Here is a 26,847-nt window from a genome sequence, read left to right as displayed (position 1 = left end):
ATGTGCTATGCAGGCGATGCTCTCTCTGTCTGAATAATGATGTTCACTGGACCCACACAGGATCCCTGCACAACCAGTTGCCTCGCACAGCATCGAACTCTTGTATAAAGAGGGTAAGGCATTCAGCTACCATCCTGTTCCTTCACCACTGGTAACCTCAGATGAGTAACAGCAATGCAGAGGACTTGGCAGGTAGACAGCAAAGCACCAAGAACACACAGCTAAATTCAAGTTCTTGATATGCTGCACATACAGCTACGCTTTCGGCCACCCAAAGTTAGCCGCTTTGTACAGATTAGCCAAGTGCCACCAACAGGTGTTTAAAATGAGTACTCATGATAACATAAGAGGGTTAAATTGCTCTTTGAAGATACTTATTTGCTTTCCATTGATACCTGGTAGACTCCAGAGATATAAGATACCAAACTGCATGCAGGAGAAGCTAGATGAGATGAATCCTGATGATGGTAAATAATAAGAAAATGCCATACATCTCGCTACAGGAAGAGAAAACTTCCTCAACTTCAACCTTGCAAAACTAGCATCTTATGTTAAAACTTGTACCAAGGAAAAGCAGGTGTTAAGTGTATCAACAGCAGTCATATCAGTTCCTAAAATATTTATTTCAGACACAGGTATATTCTCCAGGTTGCAACTACCACCTAAGCTCCACTACAATGAGTTCTTCCTAATGGCAAATTTTAATACAGGCTGAGAACATTTAAATAACTTTCAGACAGACATAGGCAGTCCTTGGATATACTCTGCAAACGCTGCCAAGAGTTTAGGACACTGTCAGAAGGATTTTATTCTAAGTAGCAACACAAAGACTTTTGGATCTATGTAACGAAGTCCTGCACCAACCCTGGAGGCACCATGGGGCAGACCGATTAATGGAGGTGAGATGTGGGAACACAAAGACCCGAGTGTGGAACTCATGCAATAACTTTGTATTATAACATAGGAAAGTCCTGTGATATTGCCCACTCTGGTAGCTGAAATACCTGTCACCAGAAAGACTATTTTCACCGAGAATTTCACTCGCATAATAAAAAAGAACAGAAAAGCATATAAAAGGGAATATAGGAACAGAGCTGAAGATGGCAAATGTGGAGTCTCAAGAGTCAGAAGGCAGACGCAGAATAAAAAGCCACATAACGAATAAAAACAGTTTTAAGTTTACTTGAAACCACGAAACAACCTGTGGGCAAGCAAGATCACCAGGTGCTGCAATAAGTTGCTAAACAGAAACAAATCACCAAGACAAGACGGGATCCACCCCCAGGTCCTGCTGAGCTGCACAGAGGAAAAAAAATAAAAAAATAAAAAAATAGTAATCCTCCTAATGTAACACACGCTGTTAACAATACTGAGCCCCCCCTCCAGACTGGCAGGGTGGGGAGGGGGCACACACGGGTATGTGTGCACACACGAGTGTCCATAGCCACACACACAAGCCTCTAACTTTTTTAGTGGATGTAGTCCTAAGGGTTGCAGGTCAGTGAGCCATAACCCAAGATACAGTAGCACACTTAGGGAAATCCTCATAAACATAGGTAGTTATTCAGTGTTTGAAACAGTCTGTTGGAAAAAAATAGAAACTATCACTGCTTTTTATAGGAAAATGCTGCCTCCCACAATTTATTAAATTTCTCAGAAAATAGAAGAAACAGCAAATAAACTAACCATTTGGCACACTCATAAAATCCCTTGCAAGATGTTGCTACGGAAACTGAGTTTGTTTGTTATGGATTATAAACTGGTTAAAGATAGGAAACAAAGAGCTGGAATAAATACTGATTTTCAGTGAGAAGAAAAATTAATGGTAGGTGACCCAGGATACAAGTTAGATCAAGTTTTTAAATATATTCACTAACAAATTCAAATGGAAAATGAACAGCAAGAAAGAATATCACCTTAACTATGTGATTTTTTTAGATTGTCATGATTAGAGAGGATGCGTAAAGCAACACAGAGAGGATGCGTAAAGCAATTCTGTGTAAATAAAATACATTTTAATGCATCTTGGAAGAAGAAATACTGAAGGGTCCAATAGAGTCACTTATACGGCATTTTAGTAAAAACACCTGCTCACTGAACACTGGTCCTCAGGAAAGTGAAAAATGAAACCAAATGAAGATGGCCAACAAATTTAAAAAAAGTGCAGAAAAACTCAACCCTCAATACAAATCAAACTATACAAATATGTTTTGTATAGCTAAAAGATTAAATGACCATATACAATTACAACACTTAATTCCTGGATCCTACCCTTTCAAAATTAACATGTCAACAATGTTTTTATGCAATTCCTACCCCCCAACAGCTCAAGTTAACACTCAGAAAAACAGTAAGTGAAAAGTACCAAATTTGATAGATTTAAATCAAAACTGTTACTTAAGTTCATATCTATTTCCCTTCAAATGAGGAAATACAGAAACTTAGGTCAAACCCCTAGGTGGTAGGGAATGCAACTCCAGAGCAACTGCCTTAGATCAATCTTCGGAGCGGAAGACATGGCCACCTATGCTGCTGGTACTACACAAAATGAATACAGGAAAACAGCATTTCTAGAATGGAGGACCACAAAAACCTGTGCAAAGTACTTAGTGAAATGCCAGGAACGAAACCAACATTGGTATCCACAAGACTAACCCAAAACCAATGAACCAGCTTAACTGAGAAGTGATCCCTCTGGTGATCACATCAGAAGGACTTAGCATCAATTTCCTCCGGTATTAGCTAGTGAAGCAGTTAAAATGACCTTACTGCTAAACACTTGAGGACACATCCTCCAAAAAGGTACTGTTGGGCTGAGCAGATAAGCAGCTAACTCATCAAAATGTACAGCACCATTAAATATGAATTATTAACAAAATTATTGCTAAGGAATAAACATAACAGAATCACAGAATTTTCAGAGTTGGAAGGGACCCTCACCGTAAAGAAGTGTTTCCGTGTATTTGAACGGAACTTCCTGTGTTCTAAGTTGTGCCCATTGCCCCTCGTCCTGTCACTGGGAACCATTGAAAAGAGCCTGGCTCCATCCTCCTTCAGCCCACCCTTGAGATACTCGTACGCCATAATAAGGTCTCCCCTCAGCCTTCTCTTCTCCAGGCTAAAGAGTCCCAGCTCTCTCAGCCTTTCCTCATAAGGCAGATGCTCCAAGCCCTTCATCATCTTATTGCCCTTTGCTGGACTCGCTCCAGCAGTTCCCTGTCCCTCTTGAACTGGGGAGCCCAAAACTGGACACAGTATTCCAGTTGTGGCCTCACCAGTGCAGAGTAGAGGGGGAGAATGACCTCCCTCGACCTACTGGCCACACTCTTCCCTATGCAGCCCAGGATTCCGTTGGCCTTTTTGGCAACAAGGGCACATTGCTGGGCCATGGATAATTTACTGTCTACCACGACCCCCAGATCCTTCTCCTCCGAGCTACTTCCCAGCAGGTCCGCCCCTAACCTGTACTGGTGCCTAGCATTCTTCCTCCCCAGGTGCAGGACCTTGCACTTGCTTTTGGTGAACCTCATTAGGTTCTTCTCTGCCCAACGACTCAGTCGCTGTGAGTGGCTTGCTCAGGTATTCCGTTACTCATCACATTACTTGTTCAGGCATGCAGTTTTTCTCCACACTGGTAAACACAACGACAAATACACAATTTGATCTATTGGTGCTATCATTTCAAATGCACGTAAAATTTAAATTTTATCTTAAGGCTCAAGTGAAAGGCGTTTTATCTACACACTTTAGGATTAATTTCTCACTCACTGATGTTGTTACTTAATGCCTCTCCGCAGACTCTGGTGGACAAGCATGATGTGAATCGAGAGGCACCCTTTTGGGAACTTGGCTAACTGAATGCTGGGCTACTTTAGTAAGGGGAGCAGCAGGCAGGGGGACAGGAATTATTCCCCTCTATTTGGGACTCACTGGTGGGACTGCAGTTCCACTACAGTTTTGGGCCCTGCAGTGAAAGAGAGATCTTGACAAACTGAAACGAACCCAGTGAAGGGTCATTCAAATCAACAGGGATCTAAAAGCTCTCCATCCACTGTGTAAAGGGAGGGCTGCAGGAAAGAGACTCTTCCCAGAAGTGCACAGTGAAAGGAAAAGAGGTGACACTCATGAGCTCTAATAAGGGAAACTACAATTAGATGCAAGAAAAAATTATTTTCAAGGAGGGGTGTTAAACACGAGCATAAAAGCATATCCAAGGAAGAGGTGGCACCCCTGTCATCCCAGGCAGGGACCTGACGAATCCCTGAACAACTTGATCCAACTTTACAGCTTGCTCTGCTTTGAGCACGAGTTTTAACTAGATGAACTCCTTCCAATCTAAAGTATTAAATAAATGTACTAAGAAAACCCTACTTTCAAGACATGGATTTTTACTGATGCTAAGTGACAGGTACTAGATATGCAATTTCCTTTCAAATGGAAGAGGGCTAGATATTCGTGTAAATTGTCAAGGCCTTCAAATTAAATGAAAGGCAGCAGAAGTAATAATTGTGAGTGCAATTTTAGAGATCCCCAAAGAAAAATATGGGTTTGTGTACCTGAGAACAAAACACACGAAGAGCTTGTGTTATTGTACAGTAACGTGTACAGTACAGTAAAAACAGCTACATAAATTCTCAATGAAATTAGAAGATGAAATTCAAATGAAATATAGTAATATTAACACTTGAGAAAGAAGTTGCGTATTAAAGAGGCACACCATAGAAAAGTCTGACATTGACAGACCATAATGCGATCTCTGAAACAAAATGGTCTGGGATTAAAAAACCCTTGACTCATTTTGCAAGGCTATGCAAAGGCTGTGTTGCACAACAGCCCTCTACTCACAGATCTCAGAGAGCACGAGGCAACCTGATTATACAGACAGAGCAAAGCAGCTCAAGACTATTTAAGGGAAGGACTTGAAATCAATTCATTAGGTGAAACCTAAATTTACATCGGAATGCACCGATTATTAGTAAGTTATAGAGGAGATATGTGCTACTGACAAAACATGCTCAGTATTTAAACATGATGTTCCTTTGGATTGTCTTAACCTAATTTTTCATTTGTTGATTCTATGTGGAGTTTAAAATATCCTTCTCTCTCCATTCATAATGACATTATAGTTACATTGACATGTTTATAATAATTTCCACAAACAAGAAGTTATATTATCCAGAGAGAATATATCCGCATGCTAGTACTAATATGTCTCTGTGGAGCAGTGTGGTGATCGCAAACAAAAATGCACATTTAATCAATGAAGAACATTCTATCCTTGATTCCCAAATCAAACCCAAAGCATCATATCCGTATAAATTTTTCATAAAGCAAGATTAAATATTCTGCAATAGCACAGCAATAGATAAAATGATGCTATTAGCTTTAAACCATCTTAAGTATTACTTCCAGTGAAAAAATTTTGATAGACATAGCAATGTTTGGAAGCAGATATACCTAGGATTCCCCCCCCCCAACTCAACTGTTCATATATTACTTCTTGCATCTTGTGAATAACCTTTTCTATTTAAGGCCAAAACATTATAATCCAAAAACATTAGTCCATTGATTTGTTTTTTTTTAATGACATTCCTTCCTAGTGTGACACTAGGCATCTCTAACATCATCTGTCAAACACCGCTACTGTAGGCCTGGAATTTGTTTGTCCTTGTTTTGCATCATGCATTTGGCATTTAGATGCATGCAAAATTCTAATAGCCTCCACGCCTACTGCTGCTGTATTTTTCAAAAAAGCTATTTAACTGAAGTCCTGAAAGAGTCAAACGCTCTACAGATGTTAATGGCCTGAGGCCAGTGAATGCCTTCTAGTTTAAAGTCAGATTCAATACACTGCTATTACACAGTAAGATTTTAGTTTCTTGTTCCCCTCCCCAGCGCCTTGAAAATGTCATTTCCTTTTTCAAATTAAACATAAAATTACTTAATCTGCTGTTAAACAAGGTCTGTTAAATTGTTTACTGGATTTCCAATGTTTACAGCAATTACTGTGTAAGCTAAAAGCTGTGTATGGCATATTATTGTTCCTAATGTATGCACTCAGTATTCGGATTTTTTTTTTTTTTTGCCTGTCACTCCATTTTAACTGTTTATCAGCTCTTAGAAGGATCCAACACAGCATCAACACTCAAACTTTAATCATTATTTCAGCAGTGAGAATGGAATTTACACACTGGCAGCCATAAATCACACCTTCGACTTTGATTTCATTGAAACATTTTTAATTCCCCTGCCTCATTAGCAATGCATCTTCTTAACGATAGTCCTGAGGGTTATCTTAACAGATCAGTCCATTTGGGTGGGCCAGGAGTTACGGGGGAGATAAGAGAATCAGTTAAAATCAGGAGTCTGTTCATGCACCAACAGTTGCAGAGTTTGAACTAATCCATGCTCCTCAATCCGCAGACCCCAGTAACACGAGAGGCAAACAGCAAGAGCGTAACTCCTGCTATCCCACAAGCAGGGGAAAAAGGAAGACAATGCAAAGGAAGCCTTTGTGCTCGCTTGTAACAGAAACCACAACCTCTGCTCCTGCCAACTCCAGCTGAGAGAGGAAAGGAAAGACACGAAAGAAAACCATACAAAAAGCCATCACAGAAATAAGAGACGATAAATTTGAGACTACTGCTCCAATTCTTCTGCAGAAGACTGCTGCGGGAAATGTTTATAATGTTCACTCAGCTTTACAAAATGCTAAAATAACAAATTCATTTAAAGAAATTGGACAAAAGCTACACTGTGCGCTTCTGAGAACAACCAAACGAATCGTGTAACCCAGAGGAAGACAAAGGGTGAAGGTTAAAGTATATTTGTGACCTTCCAATTCTTGGTTGTTCCAGAAGACAAAGCAGATTATGGTTCAAGTGTGACAGCTCAGGACGCCTGCATAAATTCAGCTATACAAGCAGCAGCAGCACTGGACAGAGTATCTGCAGTCATTGAGACCAAATTCAGCCTTTACTAGTCCCCAGGCTACCCCAACACGCCCTGCATGGTGGCATTTTTGACTGCATTCTTGGCAGGGGGGAAGTGTGTGTGGAAAGCCTCTTGCTCTCTGTCTCATTTCCATGGCAAAAGGAATTCTCTTTTAGTTGGATTTGGGTTTCTTCTGATTTTTTTTCAAACTAATGCACGCCTTCTATCCAGCATTCTGTAATTGGTAGAAATGATTCTGCTCAATATTTTTACTACAACTAGGCAATGTATTTGAAGCAGGATTCTCCAAACCTTTTATGGTGGTTATCAGCACCAGCAGCAATGGCACCACAGCTACGATAGCAGCAACCTCTGACAGGGGGAAATGTTGTCATGTGTGGAGATTCATGGACAAGAATATCACTGACAATTGTCACCATTAAAGGAAAAGCCAGCTCTTAAAGGAAACTGCTAACTTTCTACTTCTACTACCAAATTTAGTCTATTTGACCTATCAAGCCTCCAGACATGCAGTCTGCTCAAGAAAGATTAAGTTTTAAATCCTAAACATTGACAAGAAACATCTTTCCCACTGGCAGAAAGGAGGAAGACTATATATAAGACATTAGAAAAGACAACAAAAAACCATACATACTGCACAGAAGTTGAAGAATAAGAAATTGTGTTCGTAACAGATTTCTGTATACAGAAAAGACAGCAGCAACCCACTTATTGCTCTTTGAGCTCCTAAGCGGTAGGTCAGTGATAGGGGTAAGCAACACAGACACATCACTTTCCCAATCCAACAGTCTTAAATCAGTAAATAAATCCTTTCCTTCCTCTTTAGAAGAAAGTGGAGCTCCCCTATGCTCATGGCTGCATTCACACCAACCTCAGCTAAACCTTACTTCCAAATATATTCAGGTTCTGGACTAGGGGAAGAAACTAGATGGGAAAAACAGGAGGGATATAAATCATAACCTGCTTTACTAGGAGTTATTTTCAGCAGTGTGACAAAAGGCTTCTGCCTTAAAGTGAACTTATTAGTCCAACTGCAAAGAATTGCAACCACCATGGAGCCTTAGTAGAGAGGTAATTTGAAAAAAAAATGTTTTGTCTAAGATTGCTGCTTTTTGGAGAGTGTTTGGCAATCTCTGCCTCCACTGAAGCCAAAAGAAAGTACTCAAGAAGATACACAGAGATGGTATCATCTAAACTTTGTTTCTGCACACCTCGCAGAAAGAGCAGCTCAGTTTCATAAAATGGTAATTGGACATTGTACAATTTGTCATCCACAGATCCTGGGGAGAAAAAAACCACCCAAACAACTTTACAATGGTGGTCTTTTCAATTTCAAGCTAAGTAATCATATTATTTGGTGATTTTGGGGGAGCTGGATAAAGAGGGGTAATTCAGATAAGAAGTATTAATTCTTTTCTTGTGAGTAAATCATGCATGGAAGGGCTTAGTTTCTGTTTTCATTCACTCAGCTAATGTAGGAACATGATATAACTTAAAAGTGGCTGATTCAGGCTACAGCATAGTAACACACAACATTCCACCTGGACCACCAAACAACATGGTTCTATGAATATCAGAATACACTTCTATTTTAGATGGGGTCCCTAATTTATATCAACCATATTTGTTATCCTGGTAGGAAAAAATGGTAAGGAGAAAATGCAACACTCTCTCTACCCCCCAGCTACAAATTCCTTCTTCTTTAAGTGCTTTATTAGAAAGTCCATTACCTGAGTGCTGATAGATCTGGTTCCATCCGTTGCCTCTACTGTCAAGTTGTAATTTGATTTCTGTTCTGCATCAAGAGGTCTAGCGACAATGATAGTTCCAGTGCCCTTGTCCACATCAAATCGACTGTCATAGTTGCCACCTTGTTCAGGAAATTGGAAGAGGGAGACGTTCATAAAACACAGCACTGTTGCGTTATTTTCATGTATGATCATGTTCTGTCTTCAGATGCTTAATGAAGGTGGAACTGTATACACATATACTTATATACAGACTTATTTTTAAACCCTTTGGGTTTTTTTCTGGTAATATGATATGCTGCTACTTACAGATATTTAAAACTGATTAGTTTTGGACAAAGCTGATTTGTCTGGCTCATGGAAAGTTAGCAGGTAGATTCTTAGCAAGATTCTCTACTTTTTCTTTTTTAACAAGAATTTAAAGATTCCAAATAGTAGGAAACTAAGAATTACTAGGTGAAATGCGATAGTTTATTCTTTGCAGACAGCCAGGCTAATTAGTGAAAAAATAAACTTTTTATCAAAATAAATTAAAAACCCAAATCAGAAATACTGTCAAATTTGTGTCCTTTGGATCAGAGTATAAATTACTATACTCATACACAACTATAGATAAGGTTGAAAAAGCTACAGTACCTCCAAAGGATTCTCACCTCAATGCTGAGTATTTAAAGAACTCACTATCTCATTCCTACTGAGATAAGCAGGACTCAGATAGGTGCTAAATGTTTAAATGTCCAATGTTTAAATATGGCCAAGCTCCTTTTCTGAAGCAAATTATCTTAACCTCCCTTGTGAAACTTTCAAATTACCCTTTGAAATATAGTTAAATAACCATGTAGATCAATAGCTACACTTAGTCGTTTAAACATTTAATTGATCATCATCATGCCACCCCGAGCAGACTGTCATGAGAATACAATGTCCATTAAGTCCAAATATTGTTAGCCATGATAAATACTGCCATTTAACTACAACTGCTTTAGACCTCTCAATAAACTGCCTAAAATGGAGGAATCAATTTTTATTTTGGTCAAGCCAGTGCTAGATATAGCAAACCAATTTCTCCTAATTATGTGCATGCGTTTTTCTAATTACATTTTACAAGCATAGCATTCAGATATTGTGAGTGGGTTTGTTTTTGGGTTTTTTTTTCTGAGTTTTTACATGCTGTATTTTGTAAATCACTGAATGCCTTTTATGAAAAGCCAAGGCTACAAGTGAGAGGGTGAAGTTCCAAAGGGTGCAAATTTATACTTAATCCAAGCAAGAACAGTAAATACTGAAATGGGCCCCCATTCACATGTAGAAAGGATTTCATCTTCAGAAGGTTCCATTGCATGACAGACATATCAGTTTAGGAAAGATGGGCTGGATTCTGCTTCATTGGATTTAAGATATTTGATAATGACAAAGATAACGTACAAAGATAATGTAATTTTTCTAGTTTCACTGAAAGCCAACAAGGTCCCTTCCAACCCTGACTATTCTGTGATTCCTCTTACCGGCCCAGCAAGAGTATCTGAGTCACATGAATAGATATAAACTGGACAACATGAAAGGAAGGAGCCTTTTTAATTTTTTTTTTAAACAAGTGTACATTGACATTTTTTTAATGGGCTTTTTGAAAGATGTCAGCTTCAGAAAGTGAGTCTCTAACCATTTTCTCAGACTGCTAGGAGAGAATTTAACATCTAAATTAAGTCATCTCCATTTTAAGGGAAGTATAGGGAGAATCGGTATGAATCAGTTATTTCAGTTTCCCTGATTCAAGGACAAACTCTCTAACCAACTTTTTTTTTCTTCCTTATCAAGGAAATCACAAAGCCCTTGCCTAATTTTTGTAGTGGTGGTGATATCTGGTAATCCGCTGAAGCAGAACTCAACCCAAACTTCTGCACCTGGTACACTGAAAGTGTAACGGCAACAGTTTTGGCCAAAGTCAAAACTGGATGCTCTGAATTGATGCTGTATAAATGTAATGATGACAAAACAAAACAAAAACGAACCTTTCACAAATGCAACTGTGAGCACTTTGATTTCCGAAGGGTTAATAAAATAAATATTTTATAAATGTACGCTTTCATTTCAGATCTCATAATCTGGTAATAAATTATGTGATCTCAGCAGATACCTTCTGCTGTACAGTTCAGGTCACAAGCCATCTGAAAGATGTAAAATACTTCACTAGCAAGCTTGTCTCCTGGCTCAGCCAAAAAGAAAGAAAGCATGGAAAGCAAGCACAGAACACAAAGGAAAGCTGTCAATCAAATTAATTCATGCTATTAGAAACAGTAAAAGAGGGCAGTAAAATGACCACCTGTAAGAGTAGCAGATAACTTCACAACATGATCACATATCAAACTTTCCAAAATACTTTTACTAAGAAAACAGTCAAATTAAAATGGTTTATTTTACAGCGTATGGACAAGTTCTGCTCTTTCTCCTTGGGAGTTTACTGTATACATCTTTCTAAAAATAGCAGGAAAAGATCATCTATATTATGCTTTAATATACATAATAGAAGATATGTAAATGTCCAAACTGTGCTGCATGCTTACAAGAAGCAAATCAAAATAATACTATCACTGGAATTCTGTTCAGATGCACACACTGTTCAGAGTGCACAGCAGTTGAAGCAAATGAAAAAGAACAATATGAAAGTACATCCTGAATGTAATTAACAAATTTTGCTAATTAAAGACCCCAGGAAATGCCATTGCTGTACTTTGTGGAAACTCTCAGGACTTCTGAGGCCTCTTCTATCTCCATTAACCACTCACCTTTTTCTGACAATATCCTTTTCTTAACCTTTCCTCTAACGGGCTTTTTTTGGTCTACGGATGTTTCTGTTTGTTGTTGACTCGATGACCCTATTTGAATTGGAACACATGGAACCTTCTCCTCCCTCCTGCTCGCCAAAGTTATTTTTATATTTTCTGCTTTTCTACTGCCATGTCTACACGTGTATGTTTGGGAGAACAGTAGAAAAGCAGCCTCAATTCCAAAATACCCCTAATGCAGAGAGCTTTGCCCCTGTGAGAATGCAAGGAGGTATTTTGAACTCTTTACTCCCTCTATACAGTTGTACAAATCTCTAGCCCTTTGGTTTGTCTAAATGCAAACACTTTTTATTCAGCTATGATCTAGTTGGACAGGAGGTGTTTGTTTTTTTTTTTCTCCAGAATACATTATAAAGAACCATTAAAACAAAAATTCTATGTAAATATTTAATACATTAGAAATTATTATCAATATCATCACAGGTTGTTCATGCATGAAGCATGCATTTAGGGGAAGAACTGTGTTTGTCCTCACGTGCTTGACAGTTTTCTGAGAACACCCTCAAGTATATTTGGCATTTATATATTCTTCCATATGTATCAGTTTTACAAACTTTGTTTTTAACTGTTTCTGTTCTCAGAATCCCTTAGGAAATACATACCATCAAAATATACCTTAAAAACAAGGTTTTTTTCAAGCAATAACAAAAAAAATTCCCTCCCCAACAACTTAACACCATAATCATGGCTAAAATTTTCAGCAGTAATGGCAGTGAAAAGGAACCTTCTCCCTCTTGTGAATGTGGTGGGAAAATCCCAATCTGATAGGGCTATCTTAGGACCAGAAACAGTTCGCTACAAGATTCCTCTCCTGAAACAAGGCTGTGCTGTTCTCCTTGATTCTGAAGCACGTAACACAGGACAGAACTCGGTTTTAGTATCAGCTATGCAGTGAACACTCTGTGTATTCCTGGTGCTCACAGGTGTACTGAGCAAATCTAAAATTGAAAAGTACTATTCATTTTGTCACCACAGTATCAACGTATAGTCATATTACAGATTAGAATTCCCCTTCCTACGGTAGAGGCTAAGGTATGATATAGTAGCAAGAATATGTACAGGAAGAAGTTCGCTGGGGTTAGGAACATCGCAAGCTTTCCTTTTAGTACTGAATCAAGGGACAGCAAACTGAGAAGCAGCCCACAGGACAAGAAATCAATGTGAAGACTATAATCTCTCTTCGGGTGTACTATCCCGATCTGCAGAAAACCAGCATTTCATTTCCTTCCCTATCCTACAGTCTATGAGATCGATTTGGTTCGTTTTAATTTCACTGACACAATATTCATAAGTCATTTCCAAAACTGCAGCACAGCAAATATTTTGCAATGTAATTTTAATCTTTGATATATAGTGGCATTGATAAAAATTGAAAAGTCATTTTGATTTATAACGAAATAAGGGAAAAAATACGTATCCACAGCTAAAGAATGCCAAAACATTGCATTATTTAGAAGAGCGATTAAGAAACCAAGCTGCAATGAGCTCTCTAGTATCTCAGACTCCATGCATTTGTTTCTAATAATAAAAGCCCTTAAGGCATCCTTACCCGTTATGTCAAACCAAAGTGGTGTTCCAAGAGGTTCAACAGCTATTACGCCAATCATGTGAGCAACCGGGTCACTTTCCATCACCGTAAAAGAAAAAAAGGCCTCCTCAAAATAAATGGGCTCTGTGGGTGGGACGGGCTTTGGAATCCATTCTATGTGAAGCCGTGTAGTCGATGATTTTTGTGGACGACCATTATCTACAGCTTTAATCTGTGAAACAGACAAATCTTTTAGGCTACAGGATCACATAAATCATTATGTCACATAAATGAAAAAGTAGTAATAAGCTCCAAGCATGTTTGCTTGTGTGAGATATAGCCAAAAAGGTTAAGTGTCTCTCAAAGTGCCACTTGCCCTTCATTATCTGGGCAGCAAATGGAGAAAAAGTATGCAGCACCTGATAGCAGCACCATAGTTACCATAAATTCACTTTTATTTTGCTTTCTTCCTGAAAGCGAGTCAAACTGATTACTCATGTTCCCTCATCGTGTTCATTATCTATCAAGTTCTGGAAAAGAACAGCAGCTTCTTGATTCACTTTCTCAATACAAACATCTGAAATCATCCTTTAAAAGAAAAAAATCCCCAAACAAACCCACCCACAAAACAATACTTCTGGGCTTGTTGCAGCTTTCTTCCTTTGGATACTGCAGTCACTCATCTGCCAGCTACCGAATAAGAAGTGATGAGAATACAGATAAAAGAACACTTCACGTATTCATGATATACAAGATTTTGACTCACTGAAAGGATATCATAGTCCCTCGCTGCAGAAAATTTCTTTGATGAAACCACTCCAGTTTTCGGTTCAATAAAGAATTTGCCATGTTCATCACCATCTTCAATGCTGTAAGAGATCTCTGCATTGGGGCCTTCGTCTTTATCTGCAGCAATAACTCGATAGATCGGCTCTCTCCTAGCAGTTCTCTCTCGTTCTGGCTTACCGCGCTCCGGAAGCCGGATTTTGTAGAACTTTTGCAAGAACTGAGGCTTATTGTCATTCTCATCTAAGACCTTCACAATCACCCGTGCAATTGTTGATTTCGGAGGAATACCATTGTCTGTTACCATGACCTGGTTTTATTAAAAAGGTATGGTTAGCACTCAATTCAAACACAATCTTTCCAACAATGCTCTTTTTAAAACAGGTTTTCCTACAATTGCCTACGAAAACGGTAAAGTAATCTCCTAACTTCAGTTACTTAAAGATCACTGTGTAAAGCTATTTGGTGAATATTTACAGAAGGCACTACAAGAGTTTATTCTGCTACTGTCTTAACATTTTGATGCTTCATGTATGGCATGCAGAAGTTGATAGATTATTAAATCTATTTCACTATTTTGCAGCATTGGAACTGAAATATTAACTTGAGAACAGGAACAGCACACAAGTACAGTATCTCGAACAACAGCTTCACTGTAATCACATCTTAATACACTTTCAGCCTACCGTTTCCTTGCAACTTTTCAATTTAGTAATTTGATTTTACACCTCAAAGATGCAATTCATAAGAATATACATTTCAGAATTTGACAGGTCTATATACGAAAAATCCCCTATATTTTAAGACATAAAAATCACTGTCTTGTTTGAAAGAAGCTTAAAAAATTGCTTTCTAAGGAACACACACACCAATCTATTTCCATGGACTAAGTGAAATGGGAAATTAAACCAAGTCTGCTCTTCTATCAATAGTCAAAATTTCTACAAAAAAGGCAGGAAATTAATATGAAATCTTCTACAATATCAATTCTAGGACTGATCTGATAGTGGCTAGTGAACAAAAATATAATAAAAGTAAGAGTTATGTTGATTTGAAGCCAGAAAACAGAAAAATATCCTTACCTACTGGAAAAGGATCAAACTGATGGAAAACCTTAGCTCACTTACAGAAATCTTACCTTAACTCCTACCTATTTAATCCCTTATTAGTTAATAAGGGGTTAAAAATGAGTAGATGTAAGTTACTTTGGCATCTGTTTCAAAGAAGAAAAGGTTAGGGGTTTTATATTCCCGCTTCCTTCCAGAGCTCAGTTAGTAGAAGAGCTACAGAATCAGGCCCATCGTTTTCTGGCTGCACCCTGCCATCCACACAAAAGCTAATGGGCTCAGACAGACACCAGGCATTTTCAAGCGAGAGTTTAGCTGCTATTACACAAAGCATTTAAATACAAATTCTTCAGTGAGAACAGTATTACCTGACCCTTCGCAAGTTTGGCTAAATCTCAGTTTCTGAAGGGGTTGTTTTCCCCCCAAATTGGCGTTAAAGACACAAGGAATAACAACAGGTAGACATCATCTTTTTGTCAATCTTTCATGTTCTTTTCCTTACTTTCTCTTTGAAATAAGTACTAATGGAAGACTAGAATTGAATCCCTGATGAAAAAAATGAATTTACAATGACATGAATGAGGACATGATGTGATACTCTTTTTTTTTTGCCCCTTCTCATCTATTTTAGGAAAAAAAAAATGGAAATACAAACGAAACACGGTATAACTTGCAAGCATGAAGGAAATGAAAAAGTGTGAGTAAAGTGATTAACCACAATCAAACATAAGAAATGCAACATGAAATGCAAATATTCATGCTCATGTCTAACAGGTGGTAGGATTTCCACATACATGAATACCTGTTCCCTTTAGTACTTGTAATGGAACACCACCACATCTTTCAGTTTGCAAAAAAAACCTCAAAACCAAAACACATCCCAAAAGAGGAAATTCCAAGGGGTATGGAGTAACTTGTCCGTTAAGATAAAATTAGCATCGCCCTGAGCCAAGCAGAAAAAAAAATGGCAAGTCTGAGGAAAATCTAGTTGGATTTGAATGCCACATCACTTTTGATGGCATTACTGACATAACAAACAGAATTCTAAGACAGGAGAGAATAACATGAAGCTAACCTAAAATAACTGCATAAAAAAAAAGCGCCAGTTGGCACTCAGAAAATAGTTACAAGTTGGGAATAAAAGAATGGGGCATATTAATTAATACTATGTAAGCAGGAGTGCAATCAAGGATCAAATTTAATAGCAAACAAGGAATAAACTCACCAACCCATCTGGTCAACATTTCAAATGCTCAATTAATTAGCCAGATGCTCACCACTTGGCTCATAATACTGCCCCCAATCTGTGCATTTCTGGGTTTCTTTCCAACCTATTTTCAAAGGTGTCAACATAAAAGTAACAAATGGGAAAACCGCTACTTTGGGCTGTGCTGTCTGTCATTCTCGCTCTGTAGTTAAGAGTTCTTCCGTTGAATACTTTGCAGACTTTTATTTAAAGCTTTAACGACCAGCTGGGATTCAAAAATGAAGGAAGAACGAAGAATTCTAAATGATACCAGCAGGCAATAACCAATATTCCAAACTAAAGAGCAATCAGCTCAATCTGCTCTCTCTATAGAGAAACCTGCTGAAACCAGGAGGATTTATGTACCATTGTGTCATACTGTAACCTTAAAAATACCTTTCTGAATCCTGTACGTGTTATCTTATAATAACTTAGGTTAAATTAGCAGGCATGACTGCTAGCAGACAACTACCCATAACACTACACAGCTACTGTGATCTCTGGCGTAAGTTTTGGCCCACGTAGCACGCTCCCACACATTGCCTAGCTACAGCCTGAGAATTCACACAATTCAGGCACCATTCTCAACAGGCAACTTGGATGCGGCCACCCTGTTCCAAGGATAAGGTATATGCATTCAAAGCCATAGAGTGCCAGGTGGCTTCAGGGTCAGAGAATGATCCACAGCTCATTGTATTTACTGTACAAAAGCCAGCACAACATGCATAGCAGTAAAAGTCATGAGACACCAATTTGACAACCAACATACATAGCAGTGATCAAGAAATGAGGTGTAACTGACATTAAGTGCTTTGGGAAACTGACACAAGTAGATTTAAGGAGGTAATTGAAAAGAGAATAATGTAGTGACTTTACAGGAATAATGTGTCTAAACCAGAATTGCCAATTCATTAACTTTGCTATTAGTGCTACTAGATACACACTGCAGAGGAAATTCCACCCTCCTGCTACTTATGTGCAAAGAGTTATTTCCGAAGCTGATAACAGAAATGAAAATAATGATAAAAATTTGATCCAACAGCTGCATTAATCCAGCTTGCAATGTGCCAACAGAATAGAAAAGGGCCAGGAAGACTGTGTACACTGGAGTTCTGCAAAAGGATAGCTTGCGCTATCAAGGAATACCACTCACATCCAAGTCTATGCAGTCCTTGCATTCCTATTAGAAAACCTTCCTACAGATTTCACAAATTCTGCTTAAGTCCAGACTTGCTTCTCTAGCTTTAATATTAGTTTTGCCAGTCCTTTATCTATCATCCAGGAGGAGAGGCCCAATAGAGACTCCAGCTAAATCTTAGCATGTAAGTATCACTGTGAAAATTAAGTCTTCATTGCAGGTGAAGTACAGGGCTCTCACACTGCACGGCAACATTGGGAAACTGGAAGACTCACAGTTGTTGATGTGTTTTTCCTTCAAGTTGTTTGACAGAGAATGAGAATAGGTATTACATAAATTCCAGGCGATCAATTAGATGTAGCTAAATAAAAGAATTATGTCACAAATTTCATGTTCTTGGACTCTGAATCTATAATGCATATTTTGCAACTCATCTACTTATTGATAAATATGCAGAAAAAAGGTCTACTCACAATCTGTTTGTATTCTCAATGTTAAAAAAAGATTCTGCACCTCTTTTTCAGGTCTATATTCAGCAAGAGGCAGGCTGAAATAGCTATTCCAATAATTACACAGGAAGAAAAAAAAAAAAAAGGAATCACACTCCTCCTTTTAACAATCATGCCTTTGTACTGTTTGATTGAAAGAAAACCTTGGTTTACAGATATAAAACCAATAAATTGCTTTCTATCTGTATCAAGTCTTTTCTTAAGAAGTCCAACACATTGTTTTTATAAGATAGGTAGTTTTGTGCGTTGCAATATAACGAACATAGAAGCCAATTACTTCTGAAATCCAGTTCTCTAAATCCTTCATATAGTAATCAATTATGGTAAACTTAACTCCCTGTAAAAAAGCAATGAACTTACAGTCAGCGTTTTTCAGAGAACTAAAGAAATCATTTACCTCCAGTATGTGCTCTCCCTGCTGCTCTCGATCTAGTTTTCTAGATGTGGTTGTAATTAGACCTGTAAACATAAAAGAATAATTAATCAAATCCTTCAAGAAAATAATGTGAATGACGGTTAGGTTAAACCAGTAGTTACTCATATACCCAATTTCCATTTCATCTTAGGTGGTCTCTTCTATTTTTGCAGAATTTACACTTTCATTAAGGGAAGGGGTGAGGGGTTTCCAGTTCTTAAGGGCTGTGAAAATATTCTTCGCAATCTGAAAGCTAAGCTGTTGTAGCCCTTAAGACACACAGAGTTCAATTTTCCAACACATCTGTGCATGTCATGTTTCCGACAGGAGTAATGTATATAATTCTCTCCCATAAAGTCTTGCTTTCAGAGGGTCTTCATACACCTTATTCAACGGATGCTTACCCACATTATTTGAATAATTACCAATCTCTTCAGGAGAAATATCTGTTTCTTTTTTTAGTGATAGCAACTGAAAAAGAATGAACTGAAGAGATGCATTAATGGTGGAAACCAGAGCAATTTGTGTGTGTTGGCCTGATTTGGCAACGACAAGGAATCAAACAGTTGCTGTTGGCAATAACAGAGAATGAGGACAAATTTTTTATGCATGATGTTAGATTGTCTTGCAAGAGTTTGATACACCTTTGACGCAAGACTAGGAAGGCACGGTGAGTTTTGCTTTAAATGAAGAAAGTCAAAGAGTAAAAGGTGACAACAAGACAGTGAAATCTAAACACAAAACGATCTTATTTGAATTAATACTCCCTAACAGTAGGTTCAAAATTTTAACTATCGAGTCCCATGAAAACCATGCCATGGATGCAAATGCAAGGGACAACTCAGTTTCTTTACTGCATAAAAGCCATTAACCTGTTTGCAGGTACAAGATGGCCCCACAAACACCATCACTGTGTTCACATGGCACTGAGCCTGTGCTAGTAAATCCTGCTAGACCCAACTTGGCTTTTCATGGAGCAAACTCCAAGATTTGGATTCGCCCGACTCAAGCTACTACTGGCCAAAGCATCCCGTATTCTCTGTAGCAGGAATCCAGCATATGCTAGATACGGAAAATGCTGCAGTGTCATGAGACCTTTTATCCAACTGTCCCAGCTTTTTACAGTGACAGAAAAGCACTGACATCTCGATCCTTAATTGTCAAACTGAAAAACAGGGAAGCAATTACCCAATTAAGGACAAAACAGAGAACAAAACACAGGCCGCATATGCATGTTCCTTTTTCGAGCTATAGAGTAAGCTTTTTATTAATAAAACATCTTATAAGCAAAATTAAAATCCATTTATAAGGTTTTCAAGGTTGATCTGCTACAACGAAAAAGCCTTCAATTTCGTCTCACAGCTGATAAAAAACATAGAGTGTAAGTAAGAAAAGCAATAAAGATTTCAATTTCACTTAAAAGAGAAAGGCCAATAGAAGCAGAATTGTATACCACCAGTGCACAGCTACTCAATGCTCCTGTCAAAATAGAGTTACAGTCTACATATACCAACAAAATAAACAGCCCGCACTAAATATTAACAAAACCCATATAAGGCAATACTACAGTTGTCAAGTATTCAAACAACTATTCTTCAAAAAAGGGAAATAATGGCTGGTTCAATTATGGTCAAACCTGCCCTTGTTTTTCCAGCAATGTGGTTTGCCATTGTTATCAGATCCATTATATACACCTAGTATTCTAGTCAAACATCTGTCATCTTCTCCTACTTTATCTTTTTATGCTTTTACAACACATAGAATATATGTGTGTAATTGTTAGGATGCATCTTAGTGGTATTATGAAGCAATTGTCCTTAATTACAAAGAAAGTGGGAATAAAAATTAAAAAAAAAAAAAAAAGGAAAAAATGTTGCATTAGTACTTTGCATTTTGAGGGAGGGGCAGCATACAGGGAAGACAGACAAAAAAGGATACGACAACTCTGTATTAACCTCCTGGAGTTAATATCTTCCCACAGAGATTGCAGAACTGTGAACAATGACAACTGAAAATATTTATTGTCACATATTCTAAACAAAGCTTTTTCCCCAATTTCCTGACTGAGGCCGGTCAAGCCCCACCTTTTCTTTTCACAGGCTCTATGGGGAGCAGCGCAGAACTGTTAATTGGAAATGATCAAATGGCAGAGCAGACGCTTCATCTGCTTCCCTCAAGCAAAGGGACTTGTAGGTGACTTCAAGAAAGCCAGCGCAAGCCCTCCCAGGAAGCATTAATTCCCCGAGACTCACCACAGTTGCAAGGGAAAAGGGTAAATTTCAGCATAGCCACTAAAGGAGTTGGCTGTTGAATACCTGGGTTGAGGATAGGGAGGATCTCAAAAAGCACAGGAAGAATGAAGTCATTCCAGCAGAAATATCTCATTATGCTTGCATTTCTCTGAATATTCAATATTCAGTCTACACCCTCTGACAGTATTGTATTCCCCTTCTCACAGCAGCACCAAGTAGAGAATTGCTAACACATGAGAGCAGAAAGATGGCACCTTTCAACAGTTTTCTATCCACTTTTCCCCCAGCAAGAGCTATTAAGATTGAAGCCACCGCTAATAAACGCCAACTAATGCTTTAGGGGAAAAAAAGTAAAAATATGCTTTTGCTGCAAGCACTCCAGACAGAATTCTATCATGTACCACTGCTCTACATACTAGTTTGTTAAAGAAAGTCTAGTTCCAGATATAATTTCTGTTAATCAAGCTGGTCAATACAACTCAAACAGATAAGCAGAAAAATAACCTGTAAGATCAAAATATACATGCTTTCATGTGTTAAAACTTCCAGTCTTTTCAACCAAGCATGCCACACTTCTGTTAAAACACTTCAGACCAATAACAGAAGGGTTTAGTCTTCACCATATATATCCTGTACATTCAGCAGAAACTAATGCCAACAAAGGAAATGTAACACTTCTGGATTTAGAATCACATACACATGCATGACATTCTTTTCATTTAACTCTTTGCTGCTAGCCACTCTCCTAAGGGAAAATTTAGCTTCAGTGTTTCACTACAGCTTACGACTGTAAAAGGTTTGATTATGCCAAACACTAAGTTTTTCCATTTTTTCCAAGTTTTTGTATATTATAAAATGCTTAATGCTGCACCAACAGACTTCATCTGTTGCTGAAGAGCTTTTCTGATTTAAGGTTGTGATAATAAGGTCGAGTGTTGCGATGCAGTGTGGCTTTTGTGACTGCCCATTAAGATGGTTGGGGAGAATCTTTAGACCTGATATAAGTCAGGTCCCTGCAACAGGAGCCACCACTCTCCTCTTTCTGCTGAAAACAAAAAGTACTCAAGCTTTTTAGACTGAGTTCCCTTCTCCTTTCTGTGAGTTTTGAGATCTCCTTGTCATGTCCCTCCCTCTACACAAATAAATGAATAACCACACCTTTGCATACACCACATCCCCACAGAAGTGACAAGTAAAAGATGATTTCAATCTCTGAAGAAGTCTGTAACATAAGCAGTTTTGAAATCCTTATTATGAAGTGGGGAGAAACTGTTCTCTGCTGAATGAGAGAAATGAGAGCATGTGTTAAGAAACAGATCGCTGTGACAAAGCATTCACTTTTGAAGCAAAACTGACTCACAGAGCATTGTTTTGCAGTCATATTTTCCCATTTTCCTTCTGTCTCCTCTTACCATCCCTCCACCCCCCCAACCACAACAGGAACAATGAGCTCCAGTAATTCACATCGCTGACTATTATTCCACCTGGGAAACAATGCACACTATGGCAAGATGGGTCAAGTTTCCTTGGGAAAACACAAGTTTATAACAAACATTTCTAAGCTAACGATGAGCAAATGGTATCTCTAGTGAGTTGGTGCAATTTTTTTTATTCGGTAATATTTCACAACTCACCTCATCAGAAACATTTTCATAATAGTAGCTTAATAATTTAGGGAGTCTTTGGATAAACCACAGCTGTTCTTCCTCACCAGCTGGAGAGGTACTATAAGGAACTGAAACTAACTATAAACATCCATAACACAAACAAAACAAAAAACCCCACACCAGGTAACACATACAACTGTATTATTCTCCCTTCCCTCCTCCTTTGAGTTTACATTCTGGGTATATCTGCTGTCTATTTGAGGTCTGCTGAAAAATCAAAATAGTTACAACTGTATTCAAATAAATTTTACTTCAGATTTCTATTTTAAACAGCATTAAAACAAACAGACAAAAATGCAACTACAGTTTTCAGTTACATAAATATAAATAAACCCGCTACATTTGGAAGAGAATATAGCACAAGCGAGCTGACATTAGCAGGGATTTATGTTATCCCATATAAGCTTTCATCTCAGTGCACAGTTACATCACATTTACCTCTGTATCTGAAAAATAGCACATCAACAACTTCCATTCAATGCTGAAATGGCAATCTCTTTAAAAAAAAACAACGTAGAGACTAGGTGGGCACTGCGTTAAGGGTATTAATATTAATGCCATGCTGTTAGCTACCTTTATTGCACATGGAGAATCTCAGCGATGAAAGAAGTGGCATCAGAAAAAGTGTCTGTGCAATAAGGAGGAAGAAGGCTTAAAATTTTCATCTTGCTGCATATGGATCACACATTCCCTACTACAGGCATACCAACAAATGCACGCATTTGTGTTTTCAAATACACACAGACTTTCCAACTACACATTCAGGTTGAGCCCATGAAAGTTCTGGAGCTGGGTGAGAGTTTGGCTGTTAGCCAGAGCTAGCCCACCACAGTCCAAAAGACTAAAGCAGGTGCCAAGTCTACTAGCTGCCTCCAAAGAATATGAACCGATAGGCTTGGTTTGAACACAGTACACCAGTATCTGAATTACAGTGTATCAGAAGAAATACAGTTTTTCTGATCTTTGAATGCATTGGCACTGAAGGTTTAAGGAAATATGGAAAGCAGCTACAACATTTTTTATCACCGACTTCACCAGATACAAGACATTGGAATTAAATATGATCAGGGAGGTCACATTTTATGATGAGATTTTTGTCTTCTATGTTGAACACAAACCATAACCAGTCAGCAGAATTGGTTTTCTGGACTGCATTAGTGCAACTCAATCAGTTTAAAGCTTTAGATAAGTTTACTTAGAATGTATGGTTATTTAAGCTCTTGTTCCCCCGCTTCAACCTCAAAAATAACAAATTACTAACAAATGTTAAAAACAATTATCTTGTGACTTTCTTTACAACATCTTAATATATACATCAGTGCACAAGTTGAAGTAAATATGGATTTTAAATTCACATGTGGCTGTAATGATAGCCTAGTTTGACTACTGCATAACACAACCCTAAAGCACTGGGCAAATTACACCATACATTCTCTAAGTCGAAGACCAATTATGTCTCTTCAAGTGATAAAGATACTGTTGCACCTCAAGGCTGGATTTCCTACTAATCATCCTCATTATAACCAATTCAAGACAGCCTTCCCTTCTAGACAGGGGAATAGATCCTTCTTTTGTCCGACAGACTAAGAACATCCACTGAAATCAGCAGCTGCCTCCTCATGAAAGTACTTCATGTGATCAAGTCACGTCTTAAACTTCTCTAGCACCACAGTGACCATCAAGTCTTGCTGTCAGGATGATGTCTTATGACGTTGTCTTTAACTGCTTCCAATATCTCAACACTTTCTGAAGGACAAAATGACCAATGAGCGCAATAATACATTATTGTTTCACCACTATCACAAAAAGACAACTATTTTTTTCAGTCTCCTTTCTTTCAACTGATTTCACACCTAACTTACTTTACAATCAGTGACCATCGGAAAATCCTTTCTAAAGATGTTCAGATACGCTTTTTGGCAAGACTGCAGTCAAATCTTGTCCTCTATGTGAGCCAATACAAGGCTTCACAACCAAAATAAATAAACAGGTTAATAAAAATAGGCCAATGAAAAGCAATAGCAGAGGGATTTAAGAACAGATTTCAGCTTTGCAGCCGGCAAAATATAAACTCCATGTCTTACCAGTCATGTATAATGACAATTATAAGCTAGACAGAGTGCCATTGTAAGATACCACCATGAAGGCAGGCTGCTAAATTAAAAAACAAACAAAATCATAGTCCTAACCAATTATCATATTGCAAAAAGCATATCATAAGGGAACAGAACAACTTTGGCTTACACAGTCCTAAAGACAGTTCCTTAGCAATTTGATTTGCTTTCATTCCTAAACTCTTCCTTGTCCTAAGCACCTTAATAGCTCTCAATAAAATCAGCAACAGAATTGTCACCAGTAATTTTCAGGAGCTGAAAATACAATTTCAAACTTATAGTCCGAAAAGAAACTAGCAATATAATTTACAATCACATTAAATGGTTGCAAATGCCTCTTCTGCTCAAGTAAAAGATTCAAAAGCAATCATTTCTGGTTTTTTTAATGAAGACTGTAAAAATGATCCCAGTTTTCAAGAGAAATCAAGAGCCCAGGTTCCTCTTTCCACTCACTCAGCTGAGTACCCATTAGCTAGAGTCATTTTGTTGCTGGCTTGTTCTCTCCTGCCTCTAGAATCTTACCTTTTTTTGCTATACAGTTGTTTCGGTAGAACAAAGACCACTTCTGCCTAGCACAGCTTACAACCTGGTGGCTTAGGAGACTTTTCTAAGGAGTTTAAATCCACTTTGGGGGCTCAATGAGTAGTTTTTCACTTCATATATGAACTTTCCGGTCAGGGTATTTAAAAAAAAAAAAAAGAATTACACTACCCTATAAACAGACAGTTTTAGAAAAATTAAGAGATACCTACTGCAGTACACTGTGCTAAAATTGGTCTTCCCTTTCTGTTAAGTACAGCGTAACTGCACTCAACGAGCGCAGTCTTTCACAGCTTTGGTGCCTTTCCCCCTTCATTTTCCATCTGCAGCAGTTCAGGCAAAAGCCAGCAGGACATTCTCATAGTATACAGGCACCTAGGTAAACTCCAGACTGAAAGTGCTAAAATGCATGATAGAACTACACACTCTATTTTCTTTTAGGGATCACCTTTTTTCTGGTTGATTTTTTTTGCCCCCTCCCCCCTCCCCTTTTTTTTTTTCTTTAGGCACTCCCTTATACCTGGTTCAGATACTGATGCACATGCTCTGGATTTCATCCACAAAAAATAATTTTTAGCACATTTATCATAGCGGAATAAAACGTTTTGCCCTTTGAATTGTACTCCATGAAAAGAGAAGCAGTAATGGAGATCTCAATCCTACCCAAGTCAGGATTGCATCAAATAAGGGATAAATAGCCTAGTCCATAAGGGCATCCTCATGTCAGCACATTAGACATTTACTGAGGTACAGTAGTATCAGTGTTTATGAGTTTGTTACTTGTTGCCAAGACAGACTGTATTGTTGGGCAAAAAAGTAAGTTACTTAATCCTATGGCTGATATTTCATACCACCAGTTACCACGTTAATCAGTAACCAGGCAATTTAACTACTGAACCCTACTATTACAAAGTGTAAGTGCAAGGTGCACACCTGAATTTAAGAGTCACCTCCCTGACGTATTTTAACAGCACCCAGATACAGAGACCTGGAATTTGTTGATCAGAGTCTCATTAATCATTTTAGTGACTGCAAGCAGGGAGCAAAGACAAGTAACCCACCAAAGATTATTAATGTATGGTAGAAGGAGGAAAAAACACTTCATATAAACAATTAACTCATCCAATCCAATAAACATTGTAGAGCTTCAGTTTCAACTAATTTCAAATGAAGTACAAAGTTGGTGTTTAGTGGCCATACAATTATAGAAAACTGCTCAAATGTGTCTTATGAAGTAAACCATGTAGTTTTGTATACTTTAATTAGTCACCCAGTACATTATTTTCAGTCTAGATTTACTGAGACAGTGGTATAACTGCTTCTGCAGTGATTCTTTTACTAGTAACACTATCTGGGGAATAATGAAAAAGACTACATATATAATCACACACACCCCGGATAGCTATACAGAAAAATAAACTTAAGTCTATGATCCTGAATTCTGAGCACTTGAGAGCATTTAGGATGCATCCAGTTTCATTGCCAATCATGTTCTTTTGGTAGCTTGATCCTCTCATACATAAAAAGATAAAAAAACCCAGAACTGTAAGTCATAAGCAGTATAAGATGAAATAAAAAAGGTACTTAATAAGCAATTAAAAAATAGTTAAAATAATTCTGAATGGAAAATAAAACAAAACCCAAGTACGATTACTGAAAGGAAACTAGTAAATGATGACAAATTTCTTGTAGAATAATCTTTGAACTTACTATCAACAGAACAGTATAAGTTTTTGTTATCTCTTTGCTTACCTTGCAAAAATACTCTTGCCTTCAGCACCATCTGGTATACTAAAGCCACACCAATTCAAAGCTCAAATGCCTTCAGTAATTAACTCTTTACGTAACCTGATCTTCATCGCTTGCCTTTATTATCTCATTTTGAGACATATAATCTTCAATATTAAGTACAGAATTATTGCCATAAGATCTCACGTCATCCTGAAAGATCTTTTCAAACCTGACGTAATCTTACTGCATTTGCAGTTGTTGAACAAAGAAAGAAACCCCACGCTCCTTTCCAAACTTGGCTTTTGGGGA

At 38.0% G+C, this 26,847-nt stretch overlaps 1 protein-coding gene across 1 annotated transcript in view; it reads right to left on the bottom strand.

Moving 5' to 3' along the window:
* FAT1 (FAT atypical cadherin 1) overlaps positions 1-26,847 on the bottom strand; it is a gene marked incomplete at its 5' end in the record, with an annotated part of 108,182 nt that overhangs the window by 35,561 nt on the left and 45,774 nt on the right. The window contains 4 exons of the mRNA XM_082482827.1: positions 8,685-8,824; positions 13,095-13,305; positions 13,840-14,169; positions 18,217-18,278. Coding sequence (XP_082338953.1) covers positions 8,685-8,824; positions 13,095-13,305; positions 13,840-14,169; positions 18,217-18,278 — 743 coding nt within the window. The remainder of the gene's footprint in view (positions 1-8,684; positions 8,825-13,094; positions 13,306-13,839; positions 14,170-18,216; positions 18,279-26,847) is intronic.

The sequence above is a fragment of the Vanellus vanellus genome, assembly GCF_965231255.1.
Source record: "Vanellus vanellus genome assembly, chromosome: 4".
In the NCBI taxonomy this organism is placed as follows: domain Eukaryota; kingdom Metazoa; phylum Chordata; class Aves; order Charadriiformes; family Charadriidae; genus Vanellus; species Vanellus vanellus.
Note: the sequence above shows the minus strand (reverse complement) of the source record. Positions and strands in the feature narration are given on the sequence as shown.